The sequence below is a fragment of the Carassius gibelio genome, chromosome B16, assembly GCF_023724105.1.
Source record: "Carassius gibelio isolate Cgi1373 ecotype wild population from Czech Republic chromosome B16, carGib1.2-hapl.c, whole genome shotgun sequence".
Classification (NCBI taxonomy): domain Eukaryota; kingdom Metazoa; phylum Chordata; class Actinopteri; order Cypriniformes; family Cyprinidae; genus Carassius; species Carassius gibelio.
Window position 1 is genome coordinate 3,522,780 of NC_068411.1, and position 21,626 is coordinate 3,544,405.

At 37.7% G+C, this 21,626-nt stretch overlaps 1 protein-coding gene across 6 annotated transcripts in view; it reads left to right on the forward strand.

Moving 5' to 3' along the window:
• The window catches only part of triob (trio Rho guanine nucleotide exchange factor b), a 265,495-nt gene extending 248,390 nt beyond the window's left edge, over window positions 1-17,105 (forward strand). For 3 of the 6 annotated variants that reach the window (XM_052577862.1, XM_052577864.1, XM_052577866.1), the window contains 21 exons: window positions 1,384-1,473; window positions 1,566-1,714; window positions 2,515-2,581; window positions 2,854-2,957; window positions 3,060-3,129; window positions 3,638-3,727; window positions 3,838-3,930; window positions 4,077-4,127; window positions 4,526-4,603; window positions 4,991-5,182; window positions 5,269-5,449; window positions 6,022-6,650; window positions 7,806-8,053; window positions 10,522-10,660; window positions 10,782-10,809; window positions 10,919-11,084; window positions 12,496-12,617; window positions 12,698-12,770; window positions 12,883-13,083; window positions 13,202-13,340; window positions 14,727-17,105. In XM_052577862.1, the coding sequence (XP_052433822.1) occupies window positions 1,384-1,473; window positions 1,566-1,714; window positions 2,515-2,581; window positions 2,854-2,957; window positions 3,060-3,129; window positions 3,638-3,727; window positions 3,838-3,930; window positions 4,077-4,127; window positions 4,526-4,603; window positions 4,991-5,182; window positions 5,269-5,449; window positions 6,022-6,650; window positions 7,806-8,053; window positions 10,522-10,660; window positions 10,782-10,809; window positions 10,919-11,084; window positions 12,496-12,617; window positions 12,698-12,770; window positions 12,883-13,083; window positions 13,202-13,340; window positions 14,727-15,272 (3,456 nt within the window). In that variant the 3' untranslated portion in view covers window positions 15,273-17,105. Of the gene's footprint in view, window positions 1-1,383; window positions 1,474-1,565; window positions 1,715-2,514; window positions 2,582-2,853; window positions 2,958-3,059; window positions 3,130-3,637; window positions 3,728-3,837; window positions 3,931-4,076; window positions 4,128-4,525; window positions 4,604-4,990; window positions 5,183-5,268; window positions 5,450-6,021; window positions 6,651-7,805; window positions 8,054-10,521; window positions 10,661-10,781; window positions 10,810-10,918; window positions 11,085-12,495; window positions 12,618-12,697; window positions 12,771-12,882; window positions 13,084-13,201; window positions 13,341-14,726 lie in introns of those variants that run through there. The other 3 variants (XM_052577865.1, XM_052577867.1, XM_052577868.1) reach the window with 2 other exon arrangements.
• The last annotated feature ends 4,521 nt before the right edge of the window (window positions 17,106-21,626 follow it).

A 21,626-nucleotide genomic window follows, 5' to 3' on the forward strand; every position in this document is an offset into this window, starting at 1 on the left:
ACATTCTTAAAGTCAACATGCAATCATACCCTGGATGCTGTTATAACATATCTCTGGCCTTATTGTGCACATATTATCTTGAGGATGAACTTGACCTTTAGTGTCCATGTCCTGGTCAAAAAGGCACATGAAAGCACTGTTATAGAGAGAAAACAGTCCTTCACAATCAATTCCAAATCTGTATTCTCATGATTTCTAGTGTGGAATGCCCACTTTTAGTTACGCCATCAGTACCTTGCAGATCAAAGCTTACCTTACATCTCTTTAGGAACTTTGTTACGAAGAAAAATGTTAGCTACATTGTGGACGTAAAATCTGTTGTGAATATTTATTCATGCTGACTTCATGTTGTCCCCATGATACTAGTTTAGAAGGTCCTCTAATAGGCCTCTCTAACTGCTGCTCTGTTTTCTCTTTGTTTCTTAATGTTCTCCAGCATTCTGTTGATTTCTGTTCTGCCTCTGTTTTGTCTCAGTTTCCTTATCTCTCTATGTAGTCTTCTATCCTCCAGCTTTCTCCTCATCTTTCCTTTATTTGCAGTCCTTTTTTCAACTTTTATACCTCATCCTCACTGTATATTGTCCTTCTTGTCCATTCATGTATTTGAATACTCCACATGTCCTCATTTATGCTTTACCAGAGCTTGTTTACTGAGGCACAGAAACTGATCCTGCTCAGTAGCATTTCTTAAAATGTGAACTTCTGACTGTTATAGACTGAGAAAGTCCTTGACCTTGTCCGTGACCTTACATGTGCCCCTTAATGGAGTATTCAGGGGTGCGTAACATCACATGCACTGGGCCATGTGTGCACTTATTCTTCACCCAAAACAACCTAAATCTTCCAAACCAAAGTTCCTACTTCCATTCCCCTGTATGCTGTATGCCCCTCCCACTCTGAAATTAGGCCCGATTGGCTGGCGAATAAAGAAACCGCACCCACTCCCATATTTGGACTGGAATGTTTCCGCCTTCATTGTAAGAACACTACAATGGTGAGCATCATTGCAGATTCACAAAATAAATCAATCTTGAAGTCTTTAGAATTTGCGGTTCATTTTTCAACACTGGATCCAGTACTATTTACTTATTAGTCATTCAACTATGTAACCGTAACCCGAAAAGAGTGTCAAACCTCTTAAAAGGGTCTCAAAGCCTCATGAAAAAAGACATACAGGGCATTTAACAGGCATGTTTTTGTTTTTTGTTTTGTTTTGTTTTGTTTTGTTTTGTTTGTTTTGTTTTGTTGTTTGGGGGGGGGGTGTTTTGTTTTGGTTCTGTTGTTTTGTGTTTTTGTTTTGTTTTGTTTCATTTTTGTTTCATTTTTGTGAGTCCTACTTTAGTAAGATTCTAAACATTGTTACTTTCTTTCTTTTTTGTGTAGGCTACCTCCCATCTCCGTCCCAGCACCTCAGAGACACCAAGTGCAGCTGAACTGGTCAGCGCCATTGAGGAACTCGTCAAGAGCAAAATGGTAAGAGATCACAGAGGTGTAGGAAATCCATCACTTCGTATTTAAATGTTTGTTTTTTTTTTTTTTTTTTATTGTCCACTTTTCTTTCTCAGAGTTTGGAGGACAGGCCTAGTTCTCTCCCTGTTCAGCGAGGAGATAGCACTAGTCCTTCCTGCAACCCATCGGATAACTCCCTCCTGTCTTCCTCCTCTCCCATTGATGAGATGGATGAACGCAAGACTGGCTTCCTCAAGAGACGACAGTGTGTTTCTCTCTCATTTATAAGTATTTGTATATAAGTACTCTAAAAAAAAACTAGTAGTTGTAAGGCCTCACCAAAATTAAATCTCGTGTGTGGATTGTTTTAGTGACAAGGTTATGTCAGAGCTTCCAAGCTTTTCTCAACACAAGTGTCAATGTGTAAAACTCTACGCTAAAAGTGTTGCAGGTGGCAGAGGTTCAGAAAGGTATCACAGAGGTTTTTAGGTAGCTGGAATGATACTTAAATACCCAAAGGGCAAAAGAAGAAAAAAGAGGGAAGATAAGATCAGAAAAGAGTCATACTGACTGTTTGATAGATTGAAGATAGTCAAAATAACTCTTCAAATGTGACTCTTTTCATGACTACTTACTGTCTTGGAAAGCTCTTGTTTAATTGAAATGGTTCAAAACAGGTACAGGATCATGTAACATATTCTTTATACATTATTGTATGACACGCAGTTTGTCTCATAATTATTGTGTTTGCTTTAAAACGTCAGAAGCAAACTGGATCAAAGCTGAAATAGTTTAAACTTTGAGCTTCTCATTTAGAAAGAATTTATAATTTAGTTAATTTAGCTTTGATGTTCATTCTGTAGAGATCAATACATTGAGGAACACTGATGTGAGTCATGTGAATTACAATATTATATTATAAGACATTTTAATTGATTTCATAAGATGTATTTTTACAGATACATGTTCATGCTAAATAAAATAGGTTTCTTTTGACTCAGCCTGCCATCTTGAATTGTTCTTTGATTTGTTGTATGTGAATGTGTTTATTTCTTTCATTTTCAGCTATGTACTGCTGGAACTGGTGGAGACGGAGAGAGACTATGTGAGAGACCTTGGTGCAGTTGTGGAGGTGGGCTAATATTCAGTTCTTTTAACGAATAACGCAGTGAGATCTCTATGGTGACTGCATGTAACTGAACACATTCATTCGAGGAATCATAACTGGCAGCTGCTGTCAGGGTTCAGTTCTGTTTGATCAGTTGTCTATCCCTCTATTGAGGATAGGATATTGTTATGCATTTGTTGTGTTGTGTTATTCAGAATGGTCGTCGAGAAGGATCACATGTTGTATGTGTTTCTGTCTCCAATGGTAACCATACTGATGTGTTCTGGCACCTGCAGGGCTACATGAGCAGGATGAAGGAGGAAGGTGTACCCGACGACATGAAAGGCAAAGATAAGATCGTCTTTGGGAACATTCACCAGATTTATGACTGGCATAAAGAGTATGTTGAAATGACACACTCATGATTCTCATTCTTGTAAATACCACCAAGACCCCTACTTTCATTTCCTGCCATTTAATGTTGCAACTCTCATCTTCGTAGCTTGTTTCTTGGTGAACTAGAGAAGTGCTTGGAAGACCCAGATAGGCTCGCACCCCTGTTTATAAGACAGGTATGAAATGATTCATTGTGGGGTTTCAACAAATATCATTAAATTAAATGGATATTCTCGCCTCAAACTTAGATCATGTTGCTATGTCAGTCTGGTTGGGATGTTCAAACAAATAGAGCAATGTTTTGTTCACAACATAAAGCTACAATGTCTACCCTTTCAACTTATGAATTGCATATGGTTATTTTTTTCTGTATGTTTAGCTGAGATACCTAACAGAAGAAAAATAGGCATGCATGTTTAGAATGTCTTGAGGGTAAAACATAATGCCAGAATTTTCATTTTTGGAGGAACTTTTCCTGCCATGCCATGCATGTAGTAGAAAATGGTCAGAATGTGGTGAATATGCAATAACTGATTCATAGTTAGTACATTATATATTTCAGCATAACAGGCAAGCAGCATAGAACAATCAGAATGAAGGACAGGATCTATCCTTTTTTTATTCAAATCTTACTTGATGAGTAATTTTTGACCTTCTTTGTCTGAAATTCTGTTTTGGCTACAGGAACGAAGACTGCACATGTACATTGTGTACTGCCAAAACAAGCCCAAATCAGAGCACATTGTTTCAGAATACATTGATACGTATTTTGAGGTAAGACTAAAGTCACTGCCTACATCCTCCCTGACATTTAAACATGAGTCATAAAAAGTAAGACAGACTTTGAACCACATTGTCTCATCTTTTCTTTATATCGTCATCAGGATTTAAAACAGAGGTTGGGCCACAGGCTACAGATCACAGATCTACTGATTAAACCAGTGCAGCGGATCATGAAATACCAGCTTCTGCTGAAGGTCAGGCAGTGAAATTGCTGTAGCAATGTAGTCATTCCTTCCAGTTCTACTCACCCATCTTTATGTAAAGAATAGATGTTGAGAAAAGATCAGCCTTTCAACATTAATTAATGTAACTCATCATTGTACTGGTTGCTTTATTTTAGGATTTCCTCAAGTTCTCCAAAAAGGCTGGTTTGGACACTGTAGAAATAGAGGTAAGGTTAATTGTTTAACTTTGACACATAACTCATCCAGCAACAACATTTATGCTACGAATATAAATAATACTGTACCTCAAATCATGCAGCTTGTTAAAGAAAAATGTTGTTATCTGACATTTCTAAACAGTAAGTCTGACTTTCAATCAATTTATGACTAGGAGATGATAAAACATTAATAATATGACAACTGACAAGATTCATATCTAGATCCCAGAAAATCAGGTGGGAATCTTTGACTTGGGCTATAGTAAAGCACATAAAGTAACAACACCATAGTAACCACCCACAACACCTTTGTATTATGGTGACAAATTTTACACAGGCAAGCAGCAGTCACATTTTCTTCATAAAATGTAAAAATCTAGTTCTAAACTACATGTTCTCTCTCACAGAAAGCAGTAGAGGTGATGTGTGTTGTTCCAAAACGCTGCAATGACATGATGAATGTTGGACGCCTCCAAGGATTTGATGTAAGACACATTTCTCTTAAATTATTTGCAAAAGTTTGTGAGTGTGTAGGTGGAAAGCTAAAAACACAGCCATTAACAGTTTTACTGTATGTACAAAATCAGCAGGAAGTCATCAAGCTGTTCACAACTTTTTTTTTTTCTTCACTTCACAACTAATAAAACCAAATACACGGAAGTTTAGATGTCTGACAAAATTATTCACAATCCAAGCAAATAAAACCGTGACCTTTCCTCCAATTAAATAATGTGGGAACCTCACTTTACAATATTCCAAACCAACCTGTACTTGTTGTGAATGTTCTTTTTTAATGCAGTTTTGTTTCCACATGCAAGGGAATTTTAACTGTTCTGAGGACTAAGCATTGTTTGTTTTGTTATTGCTTTTAGGGTAAAATTGTAGCCCAGGGAAGACTGCTTCTACAGGACACCTTCATGGTCTCCGACCAGGATGGTGGTCTCCTTTCCCGCATGAAAGAGAGGCGTGTCTTTCTCTTCGAGCAGATAGTTATCTTCAGTGAACCTCTGGATAAAAAGAAGGGATTCTCTATGCCGGGCTATCTGTTTAAGAACAGCATAAAAGTATGTAGACAACCACTGCTGTAGAAAACACAGTGCTCAAGGTACAGTATAGCAAGTAAAAACATTTATTTATCTCTGCTCTGCAGGTCAGTTGGTTGGGTCTAGAAGAGAGTCCTGATAATGACCCCTGCAAGTTTGTTTTGACCTCAAGGTCATCCGCTGGCAGTACAGAGCACTATGTCCTCCATTCCTCCAACCGGGCGGTTTGCCTGGCATGGATTCAACAGATCAGCAGCATCCTGGAGAACCAGAGAAACTTCCTCAATGGTAACACAATTGTAGGATTTCTTTAAAAAAGTTATAAAATGGTAGGTTACTGGTTAAATATCTACAAACCAAAATGTAATAGGTGTAAAGCCCCACAAACTATATACAACAACCAAGTAATTTGCTTAACCTCATTGCTTCTCCAGTGGGATTTTCCACATAATGTGTGTACTTTATGTTGCATTACATCAGGAGTGTCCAATCCTGTTTTTAGTGGGCCAAAGGTTTAGCACCAACCTGTCCAAACACAGTTGCCTGGACGGTTCTTGTAACACTAAAGACATTGATTAGCTGGTTTAAATGTGTTTAATAAAGATTGGAGCTAAATAGCAGAATAGTGGGCCCCCTGGTGAAGGATAGGACACCCCTAATTTAAAACTGCAGACTTGGTAACACAGCTTTTAAGACCATCTAGTCATTAAGTCCCAGTGACTTTTAAAACATATTTTTCAAAATTTATTGTTCAAAGCTTTACTCTTTCACTTTAAAAAAATGCATACACCTAAAAAAATTATGTATTTTGTGACTGGGTTATATTATATAATATAACTTTCCTCTTGTTGTCTTCTCAGCACTGACATCACCCATTGAATACCAACGGAATCATGTGGGGGCGAGTGGTCTGGGTGGACCTAGCAGCAGTGGACTTCCGGGGGGTAGCAGCAGCTCTGCCATGGTTCCCAGCTGTGGCTCTCGGTCCCGAACATCCCGAATCCCTCAACCTTCTTCTCGTCTCCCCCAGCCTGTGCAGCACCACCACCACGCCCCCGCCCCAGATGACCGCACTTCAGGTATGTGTCCTCTTCCTGACCAGGACCTAAATGGTCAGGTCCCTAGGATGCGGGTCCTGGAGAGCCCCTTGAAGGAGCTGCGCGAGGAAGCCCAATCAGGGACACCCATTCCAAGAGCCACAGTCGCACCCATGTCTCTCACCCAAACAAAGCCCCGTCTCAGAGTCCCGTCGCCCATTCTCTCCCCCTTGAACCCTCAGAACTTTACAGTCCAGAAGGGCTCCCCGTTTTGGGCCTCAATGCCAGTCTCACCTACTGGCAGGCCTGGCTCTTACACAGAGCAGAGCGACACACTGAGTCGCAACCAGTGTCAGACTCGCAGACACTCCACCCACTTTAAGGAATTGGACCACATCAGTACTTGCTCCTCCACCAGTGAGCAGTCCCTGCATTCCACTCACAGCAATGGGGTAAGAGACAAAATCTAGCTCCTGGCTTCAGTGAAGCCTGATCCTGCTTCACCTCCACCTGCGGCTTCATACTAACCCACTGGGGTATATGTGCATTGACCTTTGAAGAGGATTCTCACCGGCTTGTGTGGATATTAACTGGCCTGGTCTGACTGTGCTGCTGAGCAACTAACAATGTACACTGTTAACCAGAATATCACCTTGAGAGTTTCTCAGAAACTCTGTACATCCGTTGACTTTCTGCTGACTCTATCTGCCCTAAACTGGCAGGATGTTCTTTCTCTAACCGCCTGAGAAGACCTAATATGCAAGCATTGGAAGCACATAAACCACAGCCAACTAACAATTACTAACTCTTTTTCTTTTTAACCAGCTTACATATTTAAAAAATGTATAAATATATTGTGGGGTGTTAAAGGCCCCATAAAATCCTGTGCTAAAATCCTTTTTTTAACATAGCAAATATACTTTATTTGCATCAGAAGAAAGTCGGGGTATTAGGGGAAAGTATATTCTCATTCTAGAGAGCATTTAATTGGACGAAACATTTGGGTACACGGGTGCACACATGAGTGCATCAGTATATTTTGTCTGTTTCCTGTCAACTTTCAGCAGTCCACTAGCATATAGATGGTATCATGGGGTCTTTAAGGGTGTTAGATTTCCTCTTTTAACCAACAGTCTTGAGGGGTACTCACAATTAAAGCTATTTGCAGCAACAAAGAGGCCAGAAGTCATTTATTTTTAATTATAGTAAGTGGTTACAAGCAACATGAGTGACAGAGACTGTTGATGATGTGACAAAGTTCAGCATGTTTTGGTGACTGTCAGTGGGAACATAGACATTTGAGCTCATCCACCTCATGGTATACTTAACCAACAGTACAGTGTCTGGACAACCATCAGCAATTTAACTTGGTACTGTCAGTATGCATGACTCTTTAGTGTAACTCGGAAGAGGATCTTGTAAACTTTCTATTGTAAATCTTTTCCTGCAACTGCCATTGTTTGCTTTATTCTTGCTCTCTGACCAGCTGACTAAATGTCTTCAACATTCTTCATATGCAAACATTCTTAATCAAATAAAAAAAAATATAAAAATATAAATAATATAAAAGTTGCTACTCTGATGTTTTGCTGTGTTTCTGCTTCTAGAGTGAAAGCAGCAGCAGCAGCAGTGTGTCAACCATGTTGGTGACCCAGGACTACGTGGCTCTAAAAGAAGATGAGATCAGCGTGTATCAAGGAGAGGTTGTGCAGATATTGGCCTCTAACCAGCAAAACATGTTTCTAGTTTTCCGTGCCGCCACAGAACAAGGCCCAGCAGCCGAGGGCTGGATCCCCGGCTACGTTCTAGGTCACACCTCCACCTTCATTCCCGACTACGCTGATGGAACCCTCAAGTGAGGATAGGTTATTAATGGTTATTGATTATAGACTGACTGTTTAGTTACTTCAAGAGTAAGAAGCTAATTATTTTAATTATTTTTATATATTATATTATTGTTATGGGTGGGTGAGTTACATACACAGGAGGATGACAGAGATAAACAAAAAGGTATTTTTAATCAGAAAATCCCGCAGACAGGCAAGAAAACCAATATATCATAAATGAGAATTGACACAGACTAAGGTAAAACAGAGTATTTGTAGGGGAGCAAACAAAAGAACTAATGAGTTAATTAATCAAACACAGGTGAACGAAATGACAGTTAAGGAGTCAAAGTAAAACTAGGTCACAAGGAAACAGACTAACAGTCATGTGACAGTTCACCCCCTCCTGCAAAAGCACGTCCCCATGCTGTAACATATTCCAACTGAGGAGGGAGGGTGGGGGCTCAGGAGGAGTGCCTGAAACAAAAAGAGTCCAAAAAGAATTTCCATGGGAGGGTGGAGGGTGTAGGGTGGGAGGAGCCAATGGGAAGCCAGGAACAGGAGAAGCCAGATCTTTGTCAAGAGACCAGCCAGGAGGAAGCCCCAGGGTGGAGTCAAGGGAGGGAGGAGTTGGTCTAGATGACACCCTGGAGACAACTGACTGAGACTGAACCCAGGATGGAGCCAAGCAGACGGAGACCCAGAGTGACACTGAGGTTCCAGAGGGTCAAGGCAGAGCTGAATGCTCAGGCGAGGGCTCCAGAAGACCGCGGTGGAGCCAAAGCAACTGAGGACCGAGGCAGAGCCTGACAGAGTCAGAGGGATGTAGTGACGAGGCGAAGCCAGAGGAGTGGAGTCCCGAGGCATCGGATGGTCAATGATTGGCCAAGGCAGAGCTGGAGGGATGAGGGAGCCCAATGGAGCTGGTGGGATGACGGGCCATGGTGGAAACAAGGGAACTAGGAGCCAAGGTGAAGCAGATGGGTCGGATGGTCGAGGTGGAGTCCGGGTCTCGAAGACTGGAGGTGGAGACAGTGAATCCTCCAAACCTGAGGTAGCTGGTGACATGAAGTCCCATAGCACAACCGACCCACTGGACATGGCGTGCTAAGGGTGAGCTGAGGGGCCGACAGGCACCAGCAGAGATGAGGCTGAGGAACTGGCTGGTCTAAGAGGAGGCGGGAGAGGGAGGCTGGGAGGGTTACACTGGAGGACAGGAGCGGAGACGCAGGAGATTCAGGGCTGGGTGGAACCAGCACAGACACAAGAGATTCAGGGATGGGCGGAACCAGCACAGACACAGGAGATTGAGGGATGGGCGGAACCAGCACAGACACAGGAGATTCAGGGATGGGCAGAACCAGCACAGACACAGGAGATTCAGGGATGGGCGGAACCAGCACAGACACAGGAGATTCAGGGATGGGCAGAACCAGCGGAGACACAGGAGATTAAGGCTCTCTGTCTGCGTTAGACCCTGGCAAAAGCTCCATGAAGCAGGATGACATCTGGCTGGTCTCTGGTTTGGGAGTGCGGCTGTAAATGTCCTCACCTGTGGGACAGACAGAGTCCATAGTCCATTAGGCCCCAGCACCCACTCCACATATGTAGCAGAGTTGTCCAGAGGACCGCTCCCTGAAGTGTATATTTACACACATATTTACACATACATTTTTAAGAAAAAAACTGAGAAAAGTACATTTTGTTTTATATAGTTCAATCCAAGAAAATACGTGCATATCACATGTGAAGAAAAACTTTATTTGTAGCATATAACACATATGAACATATAACACATTTTAATAAAATGCAATTATTAAATAAGCTTATAATATAACTATATAAATGAAAAATAATATGCCTTTTTTTCCGGACTATAAGTCGCACTTTTTTCATAGTTTTTCAAACATGAACCAAGAGAAAACATTACCGCCTACAGCCGCCAGAGGGCGCTCTATGCTGCTCAGTGCTCCTGTAGTCTACACTGAAAACATAAAGTGCCCTCTCGCTGATGTAGACGGTAATGTTTTCTCTTGGTTCTAATTAAATGCGACTTATATATGTTTTTTTCCTCGTCATGACGTATTTTTGGACTGATGCGACTTATACTTAGGTACGACTTATAGTCCGAAAAATACGGTAAATAGTCTTATAAAATAGGTAGTATAGAATTATTATTAATTATTAATGAAATTTGATCCATTGCATACAGATTTGCATTTACCCTAAATGTAGGTTCATTTACGACATTTTTGACCCTAAAATACATTTTGGTATATATTTTAGTATATGAGTGTTGAAACTTAATATATTTTCTATTTCAAAAATAGATTTCATATTTTAGCTTCACTGTTTACGGTTCCATACGGGAATTGATTTGTCAAAATTAGATTTGAAGGTGTTTCAAGTATGTATGCAAGTTAATTCTGTTTGCTGTCTAACATTAATAGTCTAGCTGTGAATTCTCTCTTAAAACAGTGCTTTATTTATCTTTCAGGAAGTCCTCATCATGGCACACAGCTCTACGCATCAGACGAAAATCTGAAAAGAGAGACAAAGAGGGCAGAAAAGAAAGCAAATCAGAGAATGGCTATCGCAAGTCTCGAGATGGATCAGCCAATAAGGTTTCTGTAAAGGTACTACCTTAAAAGTTGAATGATTCATTTTGTAATCATTGCTGCAATTTCATAGCTATGATAATTTCTACTTACTTTATGTACTTTCAACATTACATTATTGCTTATGTAATTTTTGCAGCTTTTGAATCCCAACTACATTTATGATGGTAAGTTAGAATATTGCTCTTTCGTTCTTGGAAAACTCTGCATATATTAAATTGTTCATGTGTCATAATGAAACAGACAAATGACTTTAAGTTTCTGATTTGCTGGCAGCAGTTCCCCCAGAGTTTGTGGTCCCCCTGATTGAGGTCGTGTGTGACAGGGGCGACAGTGTAACCCTCCGCTGTAAGATCTGTGGGCAGCCCAAAGCCTCGGTCTGTTGGAGAGGGCCTGACCAGAGCACTCTCAGCAATGGTGGAAGATACACACTCACACACAGGTAAAACCACTACACAGACATCATTTTATATGTCATGAACCTATACAGACTGCAGGGGGCACTTTTGCTTTATGGTTTTCGATCCAGTCTATTGTGAAAGATGTACAGTCATTTTGCTAGTTTCATACCTGTTTACTAAAAGAAACATTTTCCATGCTAAATATTTCTGTGAAATTGTCTCCATGTTGTTCAAATATGACTATATGAACAAACAAATTCATTAAGTTTTACCATTTGTCATGGCTATAAACTTAATATCAAATTTTTGGACAATATCTGATTTACAATTATCTAATTATGTTTTAGAATTGTAAAAATAAATGTCTAAACAAGGAAGAAGAAAAAAATGGCACATCATAAAAAATATTTATGCCATTTTCTCACCAGAAGTACTGTTTTTAACGTGGCTATTAATAAAGATCCAAATTGCTTTAAAACTTTACCTTTAGTGAGAAAGTATACATTTTTTAGTTAACATTTTATTTTAGTGACCTTGTTACATGTACTTACTATTATAATAACAATAAATTATGCATAATTACATGCAAGTAACACTAAACCAAACCGTTACCACGTGTGGTTCATTAATATTACACAGTACTTAGATGTATAACTTCACTGTAACAAGGGCACCTTCAAATAACTTGTAAGCATGTTTGAGTTTTGTGGTTGAGCACCCTTATCGCACTTTTTTTTCACCTGTTGGATATGCATACTTTGTTAAATTTCTGCTGAAAATGTAAATGCTGTCAAAATTGAAGAAGAAAAAAAGTCTAAAATAATTATTTAATGAAAATACTTATTGGTTAGATATATATATATATTTGGTTTGTACAAAAAAAAAAAAAAAAATATATATATATATATATATATATATATATATATATAGCATAGTGCAAATAAAAATTGGTTAAAAAAATACTACATATAGCATAGTGTAAATAAAAATTGTACAAATGTATGAAGTAAAAATAAAAAAATAGATGATAAAAATATTTAGCAAAAATAAAGTAAAACATGCATTTACAGAATCCATTTATGTGAGCTAGTTATTTCCACAAGCACGTCGTATTTTCCACAAGGGGTTTATTTTCTGGTAATGACTAGCTGATTTTACATTACATGATTACCAAATAAATTAATACATGCACATTGAATATTGATGTAACTTAAAATTTCATTTTAATTAATTCAATTAATTTATTTTGTAAAAACAACATTTAATTTGCTTCTGAGATCAAATTGGCTTGTAACAACAGACATTATACAGCAATATTTGTCCTCTGAATAGAGCAGTTGAGAATATTCTAGACTAAAAGAACATGTTTTTAATAGACTATGTTGTGCATTTTTGATTTTATGCATTACAATTTATACATTTTGCCACCTAATTGTTTAATGTTTTGTTCAGTGAGACAGGGGAAGTGACCCTTCGCATCTCACCTGCCTCTCTGGACGACAGCGGCACCTATACCTGCATCGCCTCTAATGATGTGGGCTCAGTGACATCATCAGCCTACCTCAGGGTGCTCGGTCAGTTGATTTTCAGCTAACACTGCTTAAAACAAAAAGTTTGAATGGAAGTTGATTCGCCGATGTTGTTGTTGTTGTAGGCACTTCCTGTGACGGGATCCTCTGGAAGGAAAACTTTGAGTCCCACTACACTGAAGTCATGGAACTGGGGAGGTATTGCGCAAATTAAATGTTTTGACATACTATTAAACAAATAATCCATCTATCTCTAAAACAACAACTAACATTCTAAACCAGCTTATGTTTGTTTACTGTCTGTCTGTAGAGGCAGGTTTGCCGTCACTAAGTGGTGTGAGCAAAGAGGAAGCAGGCGATCAGTGGCCGCTAAGCTAGTAAATAAGAAGCTAATGCGTCGAGAGCAGGTGGTTCAAGAGCTGGGTGTCCTTCAGTGTCTTCAGCATCCTCACCTAGTGGGCCTGCTGGACACCTACGAGACCCCAGCCAGTTATGTTCTCATCCTGGAGATGTACGTGGACTTCTCTACTTTATCTTCTCACACATAAAGGCAACGCTAATCATAATACCATCAGTTCATTTAAGATGTTTTAGTTAACACATTTTGTTTCTCTTTTTTTGCACATCAGCGCGGATCAAGGTCGTCTCCTGGATTATATTGTTAGCTGGGGGAACCTGACAGAAGAAAAGGTGTCTCTTTACCTACGGGATATTCTAGAAGCTTTACACTACCTTCACACGTGTAGGATTGCTCATCTTGACTTGAAGGTGAGCTTTTTTCATAGAATTATTCTTAATAAATTAGTAGATCATTTGTGGAAGTAAGACCTACTAGTCAGCCTCATCACATTTCCAAAAAAGGCACAAAATGGCTTAAAATGGTCATATTTAAGACAAAACAAGCTATAAAATACACTGAAAAATGTAATTTACCAATTTAAACTCGAAAATTGCTCAGAAATAACATGAAGTTTTAAATATAATGACTGAAGTAGTGTTGTCTCGTATTTACAACATAAAATGTTTTATACAGTGTAAACGAATAAACCTAAAACTGAGGGCATTTGTCTTATTTTAATGCATTCACTCACTAACTGTCAGATTTATTTAAGAAACTTGAATGTTTTAAAAGACTTTGAAGAATGTTGGGGAAATCATGGACATTTTTTATGATAAAAGATGTATTTATTTATGTTTCAGGTATCAGTTTTTTAGAAATTGCTATTCGTGAATTAAAAGACTGTGTACGATTGGAAATACAGTTCAAAATTAGTCAAAAAGTGTTAATCTCAAAGAAAATTAATTTCCTGATTTTTTCATTTCAGTTCTTGAATTTAGTTATTTACATTTTAAAAACTTGTATTTATTTGACATTTACATTTATACATTTAGCAGACCCTTTCATCCAAATGAGCAATGCAAATAATTAATCTAAAGAAGATGAGAAGTGCTAACAATGCAGAGTTGTCCAGAATAGCAAAGGCTAGAACAGGGAAGGATTCAAGGGTTGTTTTCTAAGAGTAAGCAGGATGCAGTAAAGTTCTCATGTAACTCAAACAAAGAGAAACGCCCATGACTCAAACTGAAACTAATGCAGGACAGCAAAAGTGAAAAAATAAATAATAGTAATAATCTTTTTTTTTTTTTCTTAAAAAAAAATTTAATTAAAAAAAAAAAATGTATCCTGGTGACAGCTATCATTTTAAATATAAACAGTAACACAAATATATCCTTTTCAATAGAAACTATTATTATAAACAAAAGAAACATGATATTAAGCAAAAAGGAATGCAACAATTTAATATAAATCAATGCACAGATCAAACGACTAACAATATGATGCATCAATACAACACATAAAAATTCTAAATATAACTAATATATCAATAACATATACTAGAATACTAGCTTGACTTTAAAAAAAACAGGCCAGTTTTTTTCTATATAATATATTTTTTTCTGTATTATTATTATTGATAGCTGATATATGCTGACATGAATACAGTATGCTGAGATGCCTCTATGGGATGTTAGAACAGCATTCTGTAAATGTGTTTACAATGTATCATATTTCAAATATATCTCATATTCTACATTTTGAACCTGTCAAACCTGTCTGCTATCCCATACTCATTTCCGTAATCTGTCTTTCAGCCAGAGAATGTATTAATTGAGCAAACGTCAACCCAGCCTCTAGTCAAACTGACGGACTTTGGTGATGCGGCACATCTCTCCAACACCCCGTTCATCCACCCTCTGCTGGGCAGCCCTGAGTTCTCCGCCCCTGAGCTGGTGTTGGGTGAGCCCGCGGCTCTGGCGTCTGACCTCTGGAGTCTAGGTGTGCTGGCCTACGTGATGCTCAGCGGGGCATCCCCTTTCCTTGATGAGAGTGTCGAGGAGACCTGCCTCAACATCTGCCGCCTCGACTTCAGTTTCCCGGAGGACTACTTCCGCGGCGTGAGTCTGGCGGCCCGGGATTTGGTATGCGTCCTTCTTCAAGTCGAGCCAGGCAGACGTCCCTCTGCACAGGTTTGCTTGCGTGAGCAGCCATGGCTGCAGCCCAATGCAGCCTCTGGAGCAGCTCGCCTCGACACTTCCAGACTCATCTCTTTTATAGAGCGGAGGAAACATCAGAATGACCTGCGACCCGTGGCCAGTTTCCGAGCATTCCTGCGTAGTCGCCTGCTAAGCCAGAGCTGAGAGAAATGTAGAGTGCAAATCTTGTAGGATATTAAGGAAAGTATAGGTTGCTGATATATGCTGAAATCTCATCCTGCTTTTTGAGTCATTCTGAAATGGTTCTGGGTCTCTGTTACTGTAACTGCTGCTGACAAATCTCTGAAGTCCCCTTACCCTTCAAAAATCATTTCTGATACATGCACATGTTCTCCATTTGAATGGGCGAAACTTACAAGGAAAAAAAAGTGAAGAAGTTTTTTTTTTTTCCCTGACCCAGAAAGGTTTAACTTCATGTTCGAACAGTATTTTTTTTAAAAAGGAAAAAAAAAAAAGTTTATTTATAAGTTGTTTTTTTTCCCCTGACCCAGAAAGGTTTAGCCTCGTGTTCAAACAGTATTTTAACCAGGTTGTTTCAGTGGAGTACTGTTATCTGAATAGCTACATTCAGGAAAGATTACATTTTGTACAAACCATGTAAAGAAGCACAGTAAAGATGGCATCTTTATCCTGAACGTTTTGGAGAAAAAAAAAATCTTAAAAAAAAAATCGGTTACGCTATGGCATTCATCTCAAGTTCCATGTTTGATAAACATACAGTCATATTGGAATGAATTAAAACATATGAAACAACTTTTTAACAGCTCTTTCAGACAAGAAGTAAATGATACTGTAAGCTCTTGATTTCAACTTGCATCTGACTAGCAGCCCTATGTTGTAAATAAACTGGATCTGCCTTTGTTCGTGTCCGTTTGCAGTGTTATAAATGCTTTGTCATTGGCTGCTCATGACTTTCAACTGACCAGATAGAATACAAGCTGGAAAGCCGGCGAAGGCAGGAAGTGTCTGCAACCACAGCAAATGTGTACTCTCTGTTGAAATGTGCGATGTCAGGGCTTTAACATTTTGCAGCTATTTATAATGATTTGTGTAAATCAACATTGTTATGTACATGTGAGTTGAGATGTGTGTCCATTGCTCTTTTGCTGAAATTTCTGTGTTCAGTATTATTTTGTAAGCTTAAGCCTCATTGGTAAAAAAATAATGTCTTTTTTCACACTTCCATCATGAATGTCGTTATTTTTATCGTTATACCAAAGTTACTCCTCATGTACCTTCTTCTTCTCCCTGTTTGGTGGTTATAATTTTTAACAATAAGTTATGAATGCAGTTCTGACTCCTGTCTGGAGTCTGGAGTTTACTCATATTGATTGTTGTTTTATTTATTGTGTCTTGATCGGTTTTTGTTAATCGAATTGAATTGAAGTAGCGCTTCATGTTGTCAGATTATTAGGAATTTTAATGTCCATATCTGCTCATTGTAGCAGTAGTCTGTTAATGTAAGTTTGCATGACTAAATGACAAGAGTTATTCTTTGTTTTAAGTTCACATTGTTTTAAATACAATGAGATGAATCGTTCCCCATGTACTGTTTTTGCTGTACAGGGAGAAAGTGTAGAGTGAATTGCCTCCGAATTGTGGGTTGAAGTTTAAGAGGCAAGTTGCAGTTCTCTAATATTCCAAAAATAGCAGCTTGTCACTAAAACCTAGTTGCAATTATTGCTGAATATAAAGGAGGTTAATAACATGCTCAGTCAGTAATGTTAGTATATTTTTCATGTTTTATTTAAGTGAGTTTATCATAATGTATAGATGTACAGACACCATAAAAAAATGGACGTAGCGACACCCTGCTTTTTTACATAATGTCATTTTGAATGTTTTTGACTCAATATTAATCTTGCATGTATATTTCTTTGTACAGAAACCATACATGTTTGCACATTCCGTGCTGTACATAAGTTACTTTACCCTCAGTTATTTTTGAGATTAAACATCTGAAACATTTTATTCGTACAGCTAGTCTCCAGTGTCTTTGTCTGTGAAGTGTGTCTGGTATCGGAAGAATGTTATGGTACAGCAGGTTTATCTGATTTGAGCATAAGTATTTTTACATATTTCCTGTCTGTGTCTCGAGGCCTCACCCAGAACGTGTGAGAACTGCATCAGTGGGTGCTTTCGGGTGATCTTGGTAAGATCCCAAAACAAATAAATGACTATTTCAGATCACCCTGATCTTATGGCAGCGGTGAATTCATTTCAGTGAATTGTTTTGCAGAACAAAAATAATATTAAGAATTTATATGTGCACATTGATTTCATTTTTTTAACCAATCAGGCAATCTACCCTAATGCGCTTGCACGGTCATATATATATTTTATTATTTTATTATTATTATTATTATTATTATTATGCATGCTGGTTTCCGGTTTCCTATTAATTACAAAATTGCAGTTAATTGAGAAGTACACAGCTAAGGTATCTGTGTGCGTGTTTTCTTGTGACCATGTAGGCATACCTGGTTTTTGTATGCCTTTACAGAAAGGTTTGTGACTGTTTTTTGCACTTGCAGCATCTTTGGTTGTTTGTCTGATAGTGTGAATATAACAGCTTTGTGTCATATTTTTTTTTTTTTTTTTATGACGAGTGAGAAGTTTGGTGTCGAGTTTGAACTGTTGCTAATGTGGTTCTGCAATCACCCACACATACAGTTTGTTCCTCTTGAGAAACGCAGTGTGCCTCAGACTTTGACGTTGAAATAATTCCATTTAGTGGCCCAGCCCAGACTTTGTGGTGTAAAATAACCAACCGAGTAAAACTAAATGATCTCTATAAACCTTTCATACTGAAAAGAAAACTTTAAATTCAATCTTACATAAGTATAAATCAAAATTCCCCCCTCAAGTTGCTTTCTAAGAAACTGTCAAAACAGTTTCCATGACTCATCTATGTATTTTGCAAGTTTTTGGTTTGAAATAAGTTGTCTGTTGACACGGTCTTTATAATGGGGTATTTAGACAACAGTGACTCTTAGCAGTTAAAAAAAGCTTGTAGCTTTACCACCAGGAGGCACACTTTAATTAGATTAAGAAGTTTAATAATTCAAGAGGACTAATAATTCTGCAAGTAAGTGCATGAGAAACTTATCAGAATGCTATATTTGTGGTTTCTAAATGTTGTCATGATTTGATCAGATATACTGATTGTTTATATTGCCTAAGATACCATACAAAGTTCTCAGTTGTCTGATGCAGCATAGAAACAAAACGGTCTTAGTTTATCTTGACGCAAAGAATACTTTAGATTCATCAATGCTTAAAAGGTAAGAGTGTTTCTTGTGGTCTTAATGAATTATATTACTGTGCAAAATATTGAAACAATTACAATGTAGTTAGAAAACAACTTTTTCTATAACAAAAGTATATTTTAAGCCTTGTTGTTTGCAACATAGTCATTAGCTATTACATAGTCACGCCGCCTGCAAATTAAACACAATTAAATGTTTTTGCAACATTTGAACTAAGTGAAGTTTCAAACTAACATGTTTATGAGTGAAAATATCTCAGGCTGGATGGAGTTATTTAAATAAATGTCAAATCACTCAAGCAAACTTCCTTATTTTTCTTGCACAAAAAAAAAAAAAAAAAAGAGGCAAGATTTGCAAAAGTGTGTTCATACAAAATAATTGCATAGTAATTACTTAAAGAACATTTTTGCCCGTTGTTATTAGAACACTTTAAATATCTGGCATACTAATGTAATATTTTAAATGTTCTAATTTGATAGTATTTTTTACATCATTCACTTAAAATTACAAACATTTAACATAAGCAGAACTATATATTTATAACTAACTAATCAGTGCCAAATTATATAACAAAGAAATACGGTGATATGATTTCTTTTATGCGGTCTGCTTTTAATAAAAATTGCAAAACAGTCTACTGACTTAAATATTTTTTGCATCCAGTAGATTGAGAATATAAATGCATCCTTTGAGTAATAGTGAAAAGACTGATGTACTCAATATTTATGTATTCAATGTTCCATGTAGATTTGCTAACATAGATTATATGGAAATTGTGGAATAAAAGAAAGACTTTATTCTGACTTTAGAGCTGGTTTCATCTTTTTTTTTTTTTTTTTTTTTTTTTTTTTTATCTGCTATAGTACAGAAGACCTGAAGGAGGCGACACCTACATAAACAATTGCCTGTGCTGAAGCTTTTGGTTGAAAAGTGCTTACTATACTTCAGCTGCAAAGAACTGCAAAGTCTTGCTAATGAAAAAATGTTTACAGTTTCATGTTTCTGGCACCATGCTTTTCTACTGTTTGCAAACCGAACTGTTTGTTTATGATTTTTTTTTTTCTTCTTCGGTATAGTAAATGTTTAAGCAATTTCTAATAAAATTATCAATCTATTCATTTTCTGTTAAATGAACACATTTCACTGTCTTTATCTTTGATGCCGTCTGACCTTTCTCAGTCCTTGCATGGCCCCATGGAAAGACGTATGAACATTAAGCCTTTTATTCTGCTCACAAACGTCTTCATTATTAAGTTTATTATTGCATTAACACATTATATAGTTGCATTGCAAAGGGGTGGTGTTCTACTTTATCAAATGAGATACGGATTGCATATGTGTTGAGTTTGAGATAAAACAACAAATTAGCTGAGGTAAGCATATAGTCAACAAATACTGGACATATAAGGAATAATATTGGCACTGAACACTTAATCGTTCAGTAAAGGACAAACTAAACCCAGCAACCTGGGCCCACAATGGTCCCCCACCATTCTTCACCGATTCAACTCTATGTATCATATGTGCATGCAGGTATACATTGAGGTAAAGAGATAAAAAACTGAAGAATAGAGAGAGAGAGAACGCAGATGGGAGGAGGGAGGAAAACATGGGGAAAGAAAGGGAGGACAGGAGTAAGAGAGAAAATAAAAATTCTCACATTCAAACAATAATAGGGAACATCTGTGGAAGGGAGGGTGAGCGTGATTTCACCAAGTACAACATGTTCTCGGATCAACATCCTTGTTGATTCTGGAACAACATCCAAATTAATCAGAATTGAGATATATAAATTTTAAGGAAATATCTCTTTTAGGCTTAAAATCAGGGTTAGGCGCTTCTTCAGCTTTGTTAATCAGCTATCATTTCCCTCTGATTTTAGTAATAAATTATGGGTAGAGTTAGGTTTAGGGGTAGGGATTGGGGTTAAGTCTACATTTTTGGACAATAACGTTGATCCAGGATCATCAAAAGATGTTGATCCAGCAACATGTCGTACTTGGCAAAATCACAGCGATCAGAAGGCAGTGAGAAAGAAGGGAGGGGGAATTGCATAAAAGGCTAACTCACAGAAATATCTGATAGAGATTGTGATATAATCTAACAGTTCCCCCATTTGTTTATATAATAAACCGCATAAAGGATCTCTACCAAATTCCCCTTCTCTTAACATCAACTAGCATTTTTTTCTTGCCACTTAAGATCAGCACATTCAACAGTTCTATTCATCAAGGCACTTAGGCACTGACACGCTCCTCCCGAATCTTGTTAATAAAAACGTCATTTAATGCTAGGTGGACTTCTAGAGTTGGTCCAATTTTCAACTCATCTCATTTGTGCTACACTTTTAAGCGTTTTTTTTTAATCAATAATTCTAGTGTAAAAATCAAGTTAATCTTACAAATTAACTTTTAAAGTATATACATCAATGCTATAGACCTATGCAGTAACTCGAGTCAACTAGAACAACAAAATTATCAGTAATGTCAAACAAATACAAAAAAAAAATCTTCTGAGAAATCTAAACCACATCATAATCTCTTCATTCCATGCTGTATCAGAATGAGGTCATTAATCAGTCTCTTTTTCCTGCTAAGAGTTGCTCCTCAATCCTTCTTTGTTGCTGGCAGGATCTTAATCAGTTGGAGCAAACAGCGGGCTTTTAAGCCACCAGTTGACATTTACATTTACATTTACATTTAATCATTTAGCAGACGCTTTTATCCAAAGCGACTTACAAATGAGAACAATAGAAGCAGTCAGGTCAACAAGAGAACAACAACAGAATACAAGTGCCATGACAAGTCTCAGTTAGTCTAGTATAGAACGCATAGCCAGGTATATATAAAATGTTTTTTGTTTTTTTTTATTAAATGAAAAAGACAAGAAAAGGAAAAGTACTGGTGTTAGTAGGTTAAGTGCAGGCGAAAAAGATGAGTCTTTAGATGTTTCTTGAAAATGATACTGTGATAGCTGATACGAATTGAGATTGGGAGGTCATTCCACCAGCTGGGCACAGTCCAGGAAAAGGTCCGTGAGAGTGATTTTGAATTTCTTTGGGATGGCACCACAAGGCGTTGTTCACTTGCAGAGCCCAACTTCTGGAGGGCACATAGGATTTAACCAGTGAGTTTAGGTAAGTTGGTGCCGTGCCAGTGGTCGTCTTGTAGGCAAGCATCAGTACCTTGAATTTGATGCGAGCAGCTACTGGTAGCCAGTGTAACCTGAT